The 16,573-nt window shown below is 40.8% G+C and overlaps 1 protein-coding gene across 2 annotated transcripts in view; it reads right to left on the bottom strand.

Moving 5' to 3' along the window:
* Positions 1 to 11,405: 11,405 nt before the first annotated feature.
* Positions 11,406 to 16,573, bottom strand: part of LOC122808951 — a 787,628-nt gene continuing 782,460 nt past the window's right edge. For both annotated transcript variants that reach the window (XM_044080112.1, XM_044080121.1), the window contains one exon: positions 11,406 to 11,690. In XM_044080112.1, coding sequence (XP_043936047.1) covers positions 11,557 to 11,690 — 134 coding nt within the window. In that variant the 3' untranslated portion in view covers positions 11,406 to 11,556. The remainder of the gene's footprint in view (positions 11,691 to 16,573) is intronic.

Genomic DNA, 16,573 nt, shown 5'->3' with positions numbered 1-16,573 from the left:
ATTACCATTTTCAACCTGTTAGCCAAAATCGATGTCATAATTTTCATATCTATGTTTAAAAGTGAGATGGGTCTATAATTATCCGGGTTTTGTCGATCAGTATTTTCTTTCGGTATGAGAATAGTTTTCGATGCATTAAAGTGTGGGTCAGTAATTTTATTGTTAATAATATAGTTAAAGACCACTGACAGTATTTTCCCCAGAATATTGCTAAAAGTTTTATAAAATTCTGTAGTCAAACCATCTGGTCCCGGAGCTTTGTATGGCTTCAATTTCTTGATAACATCAGTTACTTCCTCTGAAGAAATAGGTTTAATTAGGTTCATATGAAGCTCATCATTAATCTTTGGAAATATAATTTTCTGAAGAAAATCATTATTATTCTTATTTGGATTTACATCCTGTTGTTCACCATATAGTTCTGAAAATATTAGTTCAAAAACCTTTATAATCTCTTCCGTATTGGTGTATGTTTTAAGCATCATTATTTTTATTCAGCTGGAGGAACTGCAGCTGTATTTGAAAAATTGCTAAGTTTTACATCAGCAAGACTTTCATTAATAGCTTGAGATGAAGGCTCAGGCAATTCTGATGTTAGAAACACCAAAAACATGAATTTTGCTCGGATGAATCTTACTGTGTTTCTGTAATATTGAATGTGATAGCGGTGGATGTACTTTATTTAGTTTGTTTAGTTTCATTTTATATAGGTCCATAGTTAAGTAATACTGGCTAGACACCCTTATGGACCATTTAAGCCTAACCAATTTCCCTTCTAAAGGTGAGAATCAAACTCTGTATTACACCAACCCCCCCTGTCCATCATTAATAGCAGAGGGGGGGCACTGAAAATAAGTAACAGGAAATAGCAAGAAAAACTAATAATAAATTAAAGCAAGAGGAAGTCGCTACACATTCAGTTGTCATGTCTACAGACTGTGATTATCACAGCTATCTAACACCGGTCTGGAAACTGTGGTTATCACAGCTATCTAACACCGGTCTGGAAACTGTGGTTATCACAGCTATCTAACACCGGTACACAGACTGTGATTATTAAACACTGGTCTGCAGACTGTGATTATCACAGCTATCTAACACCAGTCTGGAAACTGTGGTTATCACAGCTATCTAACACCGGTCCACAGACTGTGATTATTAAACACTGGTCTGCAGACTGTGATTATCACAGCTATCTAACACCGGTCTGGAAACTGTGGTTATCACAGCTATCTAACACCAGTCTGCAGACTGTGATTATTACAGCTATCTAATACTGGTCCGCAGACTGTGATTATCTAACACCGGTCTATAAACTGTGATTATCACAGCTATCTAACACCGGTCCGCAGACTGTAATTATCACAGCTAGCTAACACCGGTCCACAGACTGTGGTTATCACAGCTATCTAACACCGGTCTGCAAACTGTGGTTATCACAGCTATCTAACACCCGTCCACAGACTGTGATTATCAGAGCTATCTAACACCAGTCCACAGACTGTGATTATCACAGCTATCTAACATCGGTCTGCTGACTGTGATTATCACAGCTATCTAATACCGGTCTGCAGACTGTGATTATCAAACACTGGTCTGCAGACTGTGATTATCACAGCTGTCTAACACCGCTGTAGCAAAGGATTATTAACAGTCATTTTATTTTATAAATAGGGTCATAGGTTTATAGATTAGTACTAGGCTAACTGCCCTTGTGGGCCATTTTAAGCCTAGTCAGTTACCCTGTGTGAGAATCAAACCCTATAACTTGTGTCTGTAAGGTAAACACCTTAACCATTATGCCAACCTCCCATCTGGTAAATCACTTTGTCATACCTCCTTTATTATGTTTTTACATCAGGAGGACTGGGATAGAAAGTGTTTATCTGGTCTGTCTGAGCTGGGAAGCTCACAAAAGGGCTCTAAGTGTAGTCATTATACTGGCCAGAGGGCTGAGTCAGTTTTCTGTATTTCCACTGCTGGTATAAATCTGGCACATTTGCACATAGCTGCTTGCCTGTGCCAGTGCCCTGGACAAATGAAAGTATCTGGAAACATTGCTTATTTTCATTATACTGTGAATATTTACTGTGATAGTTACCTGAATACACCACCCAGGACTTTTTCTGCTCAGAGAGCATCTGATTTGGCACTGGGCAAAACTGTTGGTTAGGTTAGCTGCAAATTATACCACAGAAGCACACTTCCTTCAGTTACAAACACCCTCCACTCCTAGCTTTTGAAGTACACATTAGGACCTGCAACCATAAAAAATACACTTTCCTGCTATCTCTGCATCCAGCTTGGTTGACGTAGGTATCCCGAAGCAATGAAAAAATTGCCTTATGTATACTGACAACCACTTAATTCTTGAACAGACAATTACAGTATGTGAGGGATGTAGTTACACACTGATATTGGAGGTTAGACTCTCAAATACAGACACAGAAAGCGACAAACACATTGTCAGCCACTTACACATATCACTCACTGCACCCACAAAGGACCAGACACATAGACCCACATATGCTGACTTCCTCACATGTAACTTACCCAGACCTCAAAGGCCTCTCAGGTGCAGTCCTCAGAAACTCTGCATGCGCACAAGTAAGACAATTCCCATCACAATATATAAAGCCACGTCTAATAGTGCCTCTACCAAGCTCATAAGGTGAAATACTCCATGATCCAATATTCCGGTTATAGAAGACTCCATTGTGAGACACATGGAATTCCCTCTTACCAGGTTGGATAAAGGGGAAGGTTACAGTTAGTTGCCTGTCAGGGGCCAGGATTTGCCAGATCACACAAGCATTCAAGTCACTTACTCCTAAGTATCAGTATGACTCAGTCATAGTCCATGTGGGTGTGAATCACCTGAGGTGTACCTCCTTGGACTATATGAAGAGAGACAATATTGAGCTCTCAGAATATGTGTCACAGGCAGGTATGAGCCTAGCATTGAACAACATTCTACCATCTCTAACGATAATGTGACAGCACCAGCAGAAAATGACAGACTTATCTTAGCTACAGGTGCCATCCCATAGTAGGTCCAATACTTATTAACCTGGGAGGACATGGTTGATTGGCCATGCTGCTTTGTCATGGATGGACTTCACTTGTCACCTCTAGGATTTTGGATATTGGGCAAAACATTAATCACCCCAATAGTGCTTTTTTAGGCATTGCCACACAGACAAACCTTCCAACATAACAAAAACTACTCAGGACAAGATAAAGGTGTAACTTCTCAATGCTTGGAGCCTCAACAAGAAAATGCACTCCCTGGAAGCTCTACTCATCCTGAACAATGCTGACACCCGTGCAGTTACTGAAACATGGTTCAAAGCCACTGAAAGGACTCCAGCAGTGCATGGCTATAATGCCTTTTATACATTCTGACCACCCACTGAACAAAAGAAGCTAAAGTTGGAGGTGTATCTGTCCACATAAAGGATAAGCACACCCCAAGGCTGGTCAAACAATATGACATGCTTGAGCTAGTCCATGTCCAACTAACTATAGGAAAAATCCATTGCCATATTTTTGCTAGCTGCAGGTCTCCCACTATGAACTAGGAAACCCATACATCATACCTGAAGTAACTAGAATCACTCACTATCCAGCCCAATACCATACTCATGGTTGATTTCAACTACCTCTCCATTAATTGTGAGGCATACATGACCACTAACATCTAGGTCCAAGAATTTCTTGACTTTGTAAATTGAAATGCCCTGGAGCAGCTAGTCTGCATTCCCAACAGGGGAGCAAATATCCTAGATCTGGTACTTACAAATATGGGAGAGTGCTGCCCCCCCCCCATGTTATGTCCTCACTAGAAAGATCAGATCACAAAGCAGTCTTTGGAAACTAAATTACCCCCTATTAGGGGATGGCATAGCTAGTTTCCAAGATCCCCCAAATTCAGAAAAACACAATAAACCTATGAAGGAACATACACAGACGCCCTTTATGACCATATAAACATCTGCATAAAAATGGAAGTACCAGACCAAAATAAACCCAGGTCAAACCTCAAAAAACAAGCCACCCTGGTGGACCCCTAGTATTAATAGGTTGTACAACAAAAGGAAAGAAATCCTGTTGGGAAGTAAGAGAAAATGTGCACAACAAAGAAATAAGTCCCTCATTAGTCTAAACAATTAGGCATTTTTCAGTTATGTTCGTGATCCTCATAGGTTTATAGGTTCATAGAAGGTTACTAGGCTAATGGGCCCTTACAAGACATATTAATCCTGAGATGCCTCAAATTGTCGGTGCTTAGGTGAGTGAAGTTTGCAGAGGTAAGGGTCTATGGTAGTTAATACGGAGTTCCTCTGTCCAAGCGAGACATGGGCACCACCTCAGGAGTGAATTTGCGGTCACCCATCCATTGATATAGGTTGTGTTTGAAGAGGGCCAGGGAGGGGCTCTGTTTCACATGAATGAGAAGCTTGTTCCAGAGAAGTAGCAGTCTCTGAGAGATACATCTATCTCTCCAGCATGACCTGTTCATGTCAGAGGCTATTTTAAGATCTCTGGAGCAAGCGATCCTCATGCAGTTTGATTTACAAATGTGCAGCATTTCAATCAGGGCTGGGTCAGTGACTGCCCTGTAATCCAGGCACAGTTCACCCCTTAGCAACCTGTAGGAGACAGAATACAGTGACAGGGCTTTCAGTCTTTCCATGTAAGACTTGTTTTGTGAGCCCTCCAATTTCTTGGTGAAAAACCTCTGTGGTCTCTCCAATTGTTGCAGGTGTCTTGTGAGGTACATGCAAAAGGGAGCATTGTACTCAATTATTGGTCTGAAGAGGGCTGAGTATAATGGAATTATAACATGCTTAGATCTAGATGCAATGCCCATACTTATAAGATATGCTACACAGAAGGATTTCCTTACTACTGTGGATACGTGATGGTCAAAGTTCAGATTGCTATCAACCTGAGTACTCAGATCATGTACCACTGGGTCTACACTTAGGGATGTGCTGTCTATAATGTAATTAGCAGGGATGTCATCTTTCCCAAAAGGAATAATAATGCATTTTTTGCATGTAGCTTTAATATGTGTTTGTGGCACCAATCATCTGTCCGCATTAACCCTGTCTGCAGTACATTAACTTCATTGGGAGACTGAAAGATTACTCCCAACTTGCAATCATCATCGAACTTGGTCAGCCACAGCCCATCCAAGTTTAACTGGATTTCTGAGAAATAAATTCTGGACAGTAAGGGGTCTAGCACAGAAGCCTGTGGTACTCCACTGGTGACTGATCATTTGCTAGAGGTGAAGTAACCCACTTTATGTGTCCTGTTGGTAAGCCAGTTAGCTACCTATCTGGTAATGTAGGGGTTAATTCCCAATCAGGAGTTTCTGTATAATACCTGAGTGTGAGATCATGTCATATGCCTTGGGTAGGTCTTGATAGGTGGGATGCACCATGTTGTACCCCCAGATTTGCAGATTATTGTGTTTTCTCTCCAGCACTGACTCACTGTGTGTGGTCCTGCTAAGTATTAGTAAAGTCCCATATAATACTATTTGTTTACTACTGAATATATATATATATATATATATATATATATATATATATATATATATATATATATATATATATATATATGGCATGATTCTGTCTTAAACTGTTTTGAAATATGTTAGGTTAAATGAATGAAGTGAAATCATTACATCACAGTACACAACAGTGGGAAATATGTAGATATGTAACTGCTGCAAAACCATTATAATTCAGGCAAATGTAACAACGATGGTAGTATGAACAGCATTTTTCTGTGTTGAAGTAATTCTAATAATTTCAAATGGTATTTTTGCATAAGCACTGCTCATATCCTTCACAGGATCATAGGATCATAGGACATTCCTAGGCTATTGGCCCTTAGGCCTTTATAAGCCTAGCCAAGAGTTTAGTCCATGTTTAGACAAGTCAGCACCCAAACCCCCTGTCCAGCAGAGACACAGGTGGAATCTCAGGGGTGTATTTTCTGTTTCCCATCCAGTTATCCAGGTTGTGCTTAAAAAGGGATAATGAGGTACTCTGCTTGACGTGGAGAGGGAGTCTGTTCCACAGATGGGGTAGTCTCTGGGACACAAATCTGTCCCTCCAACAAGTCCTATTGATGTCACAGACCAGGTAGAGGTTGCGCGTGTGAGTTACTCGAGTGGAGCTTGACTTGCGGATATGCAGTAGTCCCAACAAGGTGGGGTCTGAGATTGCTTTGTATGGCAGACAGAGGTCACCTGTGAGGAGTCTGTATGAAACTGAGTGCAGGGACAGACAAGGCTTTTAGCCTATCTGTGTAGGGTAGATGTTTGAGGCCCTGTATTCTCCTGGTGAGAAACCTCAGTGGTCTCTTCAGCTGCTGCATGTGCTTTGTGAGGTACATGCCGAAGGTGGCATTGAACTCAATAATTGACCTTATAAGGGAAGAATACAGGGATGTTATGACCTCTTTTTCCCTGGATGAGATACCCTTACTTATGAGGTGAGCCATGTAGAAAGCCTTCCGTACAATGAAAGCAACATGGTGGTCGAAAGTCAGGTTGCTGTCAACCTGGGTGCCCAAATCCCTCACGACTGATTGCATGCTTAAGGACGTTGCCATTAATGTGATAATATGTGGGAACATCACTCTCTCCAAAGGGGATGATGATGTAGTTTTTGCAATTCAGCTTGAGGCCATGCTTCTGACACCAGTCATTTGTTAGGGTGAGACCCTCTTGGAGGATGTCCACATCACTTGGGGAATTGACGACAGCACACAGCTTGCAGTCATTTGAAAACTTGGTTAGCCATAGCCCACTGGTTTTGACCTGCACCTCAGAGAAGTATATCCCGAATAACAGAGGCCCCAAGAATGATCCCTGGGGTATACTGCTCATTATGGGTCTACTGCTTAAGGTGGCTTCCCCTATTTTGATTAGGTGGGTTCTATCAGTTTGCTACCCATCTGGTAACATATGGATTGATGACTAGTTGAGAGAGTTTACCTATTATGCCCAAGTGGGGAATAGTGTTGAAGGCTTTGGCCAGGTCATGATAAGTGGTATGCACCGTCTGCCCCTCATCCATGGCTTTGGTGACTGTCTCAAAGATGTCAACCAGATTTAACAGACATGACCGCCCCTTGACCAAGCCAAACTGTGTAGGGTTGAGTGATTGGAGGTTGCCAACGTCCCTGTTAATGAGTTCCATGATAATCTGTTCCATGGCCTTGCAGATCAGGCTAGTTAGGCTGAGGGGTCTATAATTTCCCAGATAGGTGGATGCTCCCCCTTTGTGTAAAGGGATGACAGTGGCTGTTCTCCATTCAGCTGTAACAAACCCGGTTCTCAGGCTTTAGTTGAATAGGGTGCCTAATGGTACTGCAAGTTCATGACTGAGTTTATGTAGGATGCAACCTGGGATGTTATTGGGTCCCATGAAGGCTTTATTTTTTGCCTTTTAGATGGCAGTGATGACCTGTTCCCTAGAGATAAGGGGAGGGGGGCTGGTACTGGGGATATCCTGTTTTACTGATGGGGGGGGCAAAGGGATGATGTTTTCACTGAATCTGTCAGCCAGTAGGTTGGCTATATCTACAGCATTTGTGTATGTGGTGTCCTTGACCACAAGTTCTATACAGATCTGGGTGCTTCCTTTGAGGTTGCAGACATATGTGAAGAAGGCCTTGTGATTTTTGCTAGAAGATGTGGCTAATTTGGACTTGAAGTTGGCTTTAGATGATTTCACTAGTGCTCTTATTTCCTTGTTCAGGCTTAGGAGATATTGCATCCAATTGGGCACCTGCTCCTTCTTGGTCCTGGACAGCAATTTTTTCCTTTTCCAGACAGGGTTACTCTTCCTTGTGGAGGATGATTTTTCCCTGTCAGGTATTCCTGATTCCATGCATCTATATGAGTGCTTGTATAGCACTTTGATGTACATTTGGACATTGGTACCAGTTCCTACTGGGAGAAGGTAATGAAACTGTTAATACCTTCGCTCAGGAGGTTGTAATCAGCTTTGGAGTAGTTTTTTTGCTTGATCCTAGCTGGGGGGGGGGGGGGGGGGGGGGGCAGGAGAGATGCTGACTTTGAAAGTGACCACTTTATGGTTGGATCTTACCAGACAGGATGATACTGTATGGGTGCTGCAGTGGTTACTCATGTTGGTTAATACCAAGTCCAAGATATTATCACCTCTTGTGGGGGTATCAGCTAGCTGTTTCAAGGCATTTGGTTTGATAAAATTGAGGAATCTCTGGGCATTTGTGTTCTGGCATGAATAGGTTTTCCAATATATAGCTGGGTAGTTAAAGTCGCCCAGGATCAGGGTAAAGGGGTGAATCTTGATAGATTCGAAGAGGTCCAGATAGGTGGAGTGAGCATCTTGAGTTAAATTTGGGGGCCTGTAGCTAGCTATGATTTGAATAAGGGTCTTGTCAATGGTTAACTGCACCTGGAGTGTCTCCTGTGTGTCATACTGTTTGACCAGCCTGGAGGTCTGTGTGTCTTTAATATACACTGAAACTCCACCTCCTTTGGCTTTGCTGCCACAGTTTGGGGTCTGAATGTATGGTAGGATGAGTAACCAGGTAAGGCTGGGGGTGCTCTCAGCAGCTTTGAACCAGGTTTCTGTGACTGCACAAATGTCAGCATCTTCCAGGTTTAAGAATGCTTGCAATGAGTACAGTTTCATGTTTAGACTCCTAGCATTTAGCAGCATTACCTTTAATTTGCGTTTTGTTGAAATGTTTATGTTGGTAGTATCAAACTCATGACTTTTCCTAAAAAAGGCACTATGGCGGAGGCAAGGGCCTTTGCCAGAAGCCTGAAGCCCAAGTGAGACAAATGCAGGCCATCTCTAGCAAAGCATCATGGTCTGTCAATCATATCTTCCCATGCTGTCAGGTACTGGATCCCCCTGGAATGAAACCAGAAACGAAGCCAATTGTTAGTGTCAATCATTTTCTGTTTGTATTGAGGCATAGGCATCATTCTGGGTGACAATAGAATGCTGCTTAAGGCTAGGGACATACCTGCTTGAGACACATATTCAGCAAGCTCAATCATGTCTCTCTTCATATAGTCCAGGTCCTAAGTACACACAAGCACTTCCCATGTGAATTCTTCTGAAGTGTGCATAAGCACTGCTCATATCCATCATCACAAGTACTCACAAGCACTTCCAAAATAAGTACTCCAATTATATAGATAAGCACATCCCGTACTCCACTTTTACACCTATAAAGATTTATTTATAATGTAAATTGTTATAAGACAAGAAATGGCATGCAACATGATGTGTGTACTTATTGTGTATCTTCTCTTTTGTCTCTCACCACCCTTTTTTCTCTTTTATTATTTTAATGATGCATATCTTTATCCTTTATTGTTTTGTTTCTCTCATTAGTTTTCCTTTTTTTTTTTTTGTACAGATTCAAATGTCTCGGGAGCAGCCCAGGCATGTTCCTTCCAGGCTATGGAGACCTCAACCTCTGCCCATCTGGGGATGTCCTTGCAGGGTTAGGGTGGAGGCACTGGTCCTGCAAGCAGCCTGACATCTGGCAACCTACCAAACCTCACAGAAAGGGGGTTTTGGAGCCTGGAAGAGGACATACTAGAGGAGGTAGTGGACAGAAAAAATCAGTCTGTGGAAACCTCTCTTCAGCTTGTTGAAGGCACGCTCTCCCAGCTGGTGTTAACCAGCTTACCAACACATGCTCCTAGCCCCTCAACATCAAGGTCATACACTGCAACACCATCTAGCAGTGGATGTGTATGAGGACCTGTGTACCAGATATTTCTTTAACAACTCACCCTCAGCACTTCTTTCCTTATCCTTTGTCCACTACTTGCTTACTTATAGCCCACCAAAACTAATCTGTTATATACAAATTATCTCAAAAAATATGGGTCTACCCCTCCAGCAAAAACACAGTGTCCATCCTCTCCCACCTCCCTCAGCACAAATCCTCTTGATGTTTCCCTTGTGTGTTCCTCTCTTTTTCCCCCCTTTTTCAATCTGTGGTCACGGTGAGACATCCTCTTGCATGAATGATTGTACTCTGAGGGCTGAGATCTATTCTCAGAAACCTAACAATTCAATTTGAGGAGAAGCAGTGAAATTCGGGATGAAAATGGATGGGGGTATGCTCAGGCCTACATACTTCCAAGTATGCTGTTGTTATGAGGATTGTGCCTGTACCAGTCTGCCATACTAGATCCTGCATATGCCATAGCTCTTTGCCATTAAAACAAGGGGTTTCCATGCAAAGATTCATCTTTTTTCATCAGCTACAAATGGTAAGTCAATCAGCACTGTTTCCTCATTCACCAGATATGCACAAATGCCTTCTGCTACAGCAAAGGGCTGATTTTAAATTTAGGATTTGTCATGAAGTTTGTTGTTTAAGTCCCTATGCCTGTCACACCACATCTAGTGTCAGTACTGTAAAACATGACGAGAATTGTGGCACATTGTTTGTGTTCCTTAATCGGAGAGAAGTCAGGTGCTCGGACCACTGTTACAGCATCTGAGTTAAATGACCTGGGATCATAGTTTTCACAGAAGAGTGCTTTTGTGTGTGGGTGGGTGAATGTATGGCACTACATGGCTATAGCTGTAAAATAAACTTGGCACAGTGTTTTACTAAGCATAAATATAAAACTTTTTAATACAAAACTAACACAGATTCTGCCTTGAAATAAGGACTGGCTGGTTCTACTCACCTGCTCATCTCTCTGCTTGTTAGAAAGGCTGCTTCTCAAATTAAACTCTGGTACAGCTTATAGATATACAAATGTATTCCTTTCTATATGAAGGAATGGAGCGCTATCAAAGCATAACAAAAATAAAATTCAGCAGTTTGCAATTCATATTGCTATCTCCATCATGCAGTAGGGAACTCATGGGAAGATTTACTCCAGGTTCATTCAGTAGTTAAATCTGAAAAAGCTCTAGTAGGCCTCATTGTGTTCTGAGTACAGCAATCCATTTGGTAAACCAATACATTTTTGTATTTTTTCTACATTAATTTGTGGCATGTGAATTACTGCTTCTTTTACTTCACATGCATAGCAATAAAAGACATGATTTATAGGAAAAGTTAGTGATTGCAGCTTACTGTTACACTTACATCCCTATAAAAAATCTGTCACTCTGCGGGCCTGAAATGTCAGAATATATAGCTGCATTACATCTGCATAATCTAGATAAGTTATGAAAGATAAATAAAAAATGAAGGTACAATACTTGCAAAAGAGCAGATGACTTTCAATGTATTCATCCCAGGATAAAGCTTTTGGTAGATCAAGCTGTACTCTGCTACTGACATCCACACCCATTGTAAAAATAAGGTACTTGCAGTATTTTGATATAAAAAGTATAACAAAGTTTAGTCATGTATTTATTCAAAGAGTGATTTTGTGGTCTGACCAATTATAAAAGGTATGAATTTACTGTATGCGGAGAAACATCAAGGGTATTAAAGTATGAATAAATGTGCTACACAAATACATCACAATATTACTGCGGCAGTGTTTCTTCATGAGAGATATTGTTTAGCAACTCCACCTTTGCTGTGTTGCCATCTTGACTCAGCCAGAAAAATAAACATCAGGAGGAGAACAGCAAATCCGATACACAATCGAATGATAGTCATAACTGAAAAGTTAACACCTAAAAAATAAAATACAATAGCAGTTATAAACATTCAAGTCCTGTGTCTTTTAAAGAATGACAATGACTTTAGTGCATGTCTATAAGTATTGGTTTAAAACTAAAGTGTACATGAACACAACAGCTGTGTATTGGTTAGTGTAATGCATGTTTAGCATTCAATACAAAAGATACTTAAAGGAGCAGGACATGTAAGCCACGCACAGTTCTACATACTCAGCTCCATGAATCTTTAGGTTTTACTAAAAGACTCCGACTTCGTGAAAGTCGGCATTCCAGCAGAATGGAAAAAATCACAAAGATTCTTTTTCTTGTATTTTTCCGGGGGAAAGCCTCAAACACCTCCCAAACTAATATATACATATACCAACTATTGGGTTGCATCAAATTGTAAAAGGAAGAAATTTCCTCTAAAGAGTGAATTATTGCCAGCGCACACTTAGACATCACATGATCAATGATTTCCTTTGGAGAAGAGTGTTCTGCCATATGCATTTCTTTTTTTTTTTAATTTATTTTTTTCCTGTAGGCTACAAATGCTTCAGAAAGTTATCCTTGATATTCTGTAGGTGAAGCAATTCATTATCACCAGCCTGGAGACATAGCAGTTATGAGCAGTGTGGTTGGCCGTTTTTCTCACGCATTGCAGATCAGGGTCTCTGTAAGTCACCCAATATTTTTTCCATGCACATGCCTCCCCTGCCTATCTGGTCAGTGGCATCTCTGTTATTTCCCAGACTCTCCCATACAGGCATTAAAAAATAATAGCAGGACTGCATATGTGAAACCTGAATTTCCTGCTATTGACAATATACCTCCCTCATAACTTGGTAGTTGGATTTCTCCTCTCAGACTCTGTATTTATCAAAGCTTAATTTATAATTGTGTCTGGGGCCTACAACACCGCTCTCCCTCCATAACTATCCAACAAGGTCAGCTACTTGTGGTGATAGCAACTAGATTATAAATCCCCATACTTCAGTGCAATATAAGAATATAGAATATTTTCACTTCAATATGTTTAACATCAGGTATGAAACATAAAGTGGGTCTGTGAGCAATGATGCTTCACTTAATATAAGTTAAACATTTTGTTCAAATTGCAGTAACCATAATAATGATACAATCACAGAAAATGAAGAATAATCAATTTACACGTTAATAATGCCTTATACAGTCAAATTGGAGGTGCTGGGGCCAGCAGAGTTCAGTCAGAAACAAAAACACATGTGCATGCTTTCACAGGTTGCACTGTGATAGGACCCAGCAGTATGGGTCTGCATGCACCTGAGGTTAACATATACGCAGAGGTTGACAGTGAAAGCAATGTGAACATGGCATAGTCTGAGCACACAGTGGCAGTAGCAGCAACAATAACAGTGGAGAGAGCATTTCTCTCCGCCACAGTTGAGGGGACTGAACAGGCCTAGGATTGCCCTTCTGCATCACCAGTGTTTAGTAAAAGATGTCTTCTCCAAGTGCATCCCTCATATGCTACACAGGAATCAGAAATACCACCAACATGGAGAGCATGCATATCTGCAAAGGTATCTCAACAGAAAAAGCATGTAAGCTGTACTGTGGAATACTATGTATCTGTGGGTTCAATACCCATGCCAGCATTCTTTCTAAGCTGCTTCAGTGGCTTAATGATAAAGCAGCTAGATCAGTAATCTAGAGAGTCTGGGTTTGTAGACCAGTAATCTAGACAGGCTGGGTTTGAATCCTAGACCAGTAATCTAGAGAGTCTGAATTTGAATCCTAGCCGAACATCACACTTCTTTAAGTCTTTTCTTCAAGACTCTGAGAATTATGTAAAGCCCTGAACTGTATGAAATGATTCAGTTCTTTACCTCACAAACATAAGCTGCAGGGTTTGATTCTCAGCTTTGTATGGAAAATTGGACTGACTTAAAATGGCCCATAAGAGCAGCTAGCCTAATACTTGTTTTTGAACTTATAAACCTAAAAAAACTTTTATTTCAATTCTGTTTGAATAGTTTCAGATGTACTTATAGTGGACTTTGTGACAATACTGTTTTTTTTTCTTTTCTTATTTTTTCTATGTTTTAGCCAAATAAAGTTATCTGTTTACACTTTTTAGCTTGTTCTGAGAATTAAGTCATGTAGCTTCATTTACAGTTTTGAGAGAACTGTAAATTACTGCAAGGGCTGAGCACTGTTTATACATTGTACTGTGAAATCTGAGTTACTGCAAGAACTGAGCATTGTTTATACATTGCATTGTGAAATGTGAATTACTGCAAGAGCTGAGCATTGTTTACACATTGTACTGTGAAATGTGAATTACTGCAAGAGCTGAGCATTGTTTATACATTGCACTGTGAAATGTGAATTACTTTAAGAGCTGAACATTGTTTATACATTGCACTGTGAAATGTGAATTACTGCAGGAGCTGTGCATTGTTTATACATTGTACTGCGAAATGTAAATATCTGCAAGAGCTGAGCATTGTTTATACACTGCACTGTGAAATGTCGATTACTGCATGAGATACCAATTACTGCAGGAGCTGATCATTGTTTATACATTGTAGTGTGAAATGTCAATTACTGCAACAGCTGAACATTGTTTTTACATAGGTTTATAGGTTCATAGGTAGGTACTAGGCTAACGGCCCAAGGGCCTATGTAAGCCTAGCCAACAAGGTTCCCTGGCTTTCGCCACCCAAGAAAGTTATTTTCCTATGCCACTGTCAAGCACAGACACAGAAGTGATCCCCGGGGTGTATTTCCTATTTTCCATCCACTCATCAAGATTTTTCTTGAAGAGTGCTAATAAAAAACTTTGCTTGACATAGATGGGTAGCCTGTTCCAGAGTATGGGAAGTCTCTGGGACAGGAATCTATCCCTCCAGCATGTCCTGTTTACTGTGGTGACAAGGTTTAGGTTCCTAGAGTATGTAGCTCAGAGGGATTGGGATTTCTTTAGGTGTAGCATGTCCAACAGCTCTGGGTTTGACATAGCTTTACATGTTAGGCAAAGATCACCTTGGAGTAGGCGATATGTTACGGAGTAAAGCTGGAGTTTTTTGAGACGGTCAGTGTAGGGCATTTGTTTGAGGCCAGTAATCCTCTTTGTGAGGCACTTCTGTGGCCTTTCCAGCTACTGCAGATGTCTTGTGAGGTACATTCCAAAAGGGGTGTTGTACTCTATAATGGGTCTAATGAGTGTCGAGTAGATGGGAACAATGACCACTTTTTTCCTGGATGAGAACCCTTTTATGATGAGACGTGCCACATAGTAGGACTTCCTGACTACTGTGGCGATATGACTATCAAAGGAGTGACTACTGTCTACCTAGGTCCCAAGGTCTCTTATCACACATTTGGTGTTAAGTAGATTGCTGCCTATGTGGTAATTCATGGGTACAGAGTTTTGAGCAAAGGGGATGACACTGCACTTTTTGGCATTGAGCTTGAGGCCATGGCTCGGACAACAGGCATCTGTCTCAGCTAGGCCCTTCTGTAGGATGTCCACATCATTTGGGGACTTGACTATGGTTCCTAGTTTGCAGTCATCTGCAACCTTCATTAGCCAGAGGCCTTCTGTGTTAGCCTGTACTTCAGAGAAGTAGATTCCAAATGGGAGAGGTCCCAGGACTGAACCCTGTGGTACTCCAATTGTCACTGGTGTGAGGTCAGATTTGGAGTCTGCAGCTTTTACAGTGTGGGTTCTGTCAGTGAGCCAGTTGGCAACCCATCTTGTGATGTAGGGATTTATACCTAGTTTAGTGAGTTTAGCTATAATTCCAGAATGGGGAATGGTGTCGAAAGCCTTGGCGAGGTCAAGATAGGCTGTATGAACCACCTTTCCCTCATCTACGGCTTTGGTGACATTGCACTACGAAATGTCAATTACTGCAAGAGCTGACAGTGTTTATACATTGCATTGTGAAACATGAATTACTGCAAAAGCCGAGCATGGTTTATACATTGCACTGTGAAATGTCTATTACTGCAAGAGCTGAGCATTCTTTATGCATTGCACTGCAAAATGTTAACTACTGCAAGAGATGAGCAGTGTTTATACATTGCATTGTGAAATGTGAATTACTGCAGGAGCTGAGCATTGTTTATACATTGCACTGTGAAATGAGAATTGCTGTAAGAGTTGAGCATTGTTTATACATTGCATTGTAAAATGTGAATTACTGCAAGAGCTGAGCATTGTTTATATATTGCACTGTGAAATGTACATTACTGCAGGAGGTGAGCATGGTTTATACATTGCATTGTGAAATGTGAATTACTGCAAAAGCTGAGCATTGTTTATACCATGCACTGCGAAATGTGAGTTACTGCAAGAGCTGAGCATTGTTTATACACTGCACTGCAAAATGTGAATTATTGCAAGAACTAAGCATTGTTTATACATTGCACTGTGAAATGTCAATTAATGAAAGAGATGAGCATTGTTTAAACATTGCATTGTGAAATGTGAATTACTGCAACATCTGAGCATTGTTTATACACTGCACTGTGAAATGTGCATTAATGCAGGAGCTGAGCATTGTTTATACATTGCACTGTGAAACGTGAATTACTGCAAGAGCTGAGCACTGTTTATACAGTGTACTGCGAAATATGAATTATGGCAGGAGCTGCATCTTTTCTACATTGGACTGTGAAATGTGAATTACTGCAGGAACTGAGAATTGTTTATACATTGCACTGTGAAATGTGAATTACTGCAATAGGTGAGCATTGTTTATACATTGCACTGTAAAATGTGAATTACTGTAAGAGCTGAGCATTGTTTATACATTGTACTGTGAAATGTGAATTACTGTAAGAGCTGCACATTGTTTATGCATTGTACTGTGCAATGTGAATTACTGCAAGAGCTGAGCATTGCTTAT

The sequence above is a fragment of the Protopterus annectens genome, chromosome 1.part1, assembly GCF_019279795.1.
Source record: "Protopterus annectens isolate FY-2018-M chromosome 1.part1, PAN1.0, whole genome shotgun sequence".
In the NCBI taxonomy this organism is placed as follows: Eukaryota; Metazoa; Chordata; order Ceratodontiformes; family Protopteridae; genus Protopterus; species Protopterus annectens.
Note: the sequence above shows the minus strand (reverse complement) of the source record. Positions and strands in the feature narration are given on the sequence as shown.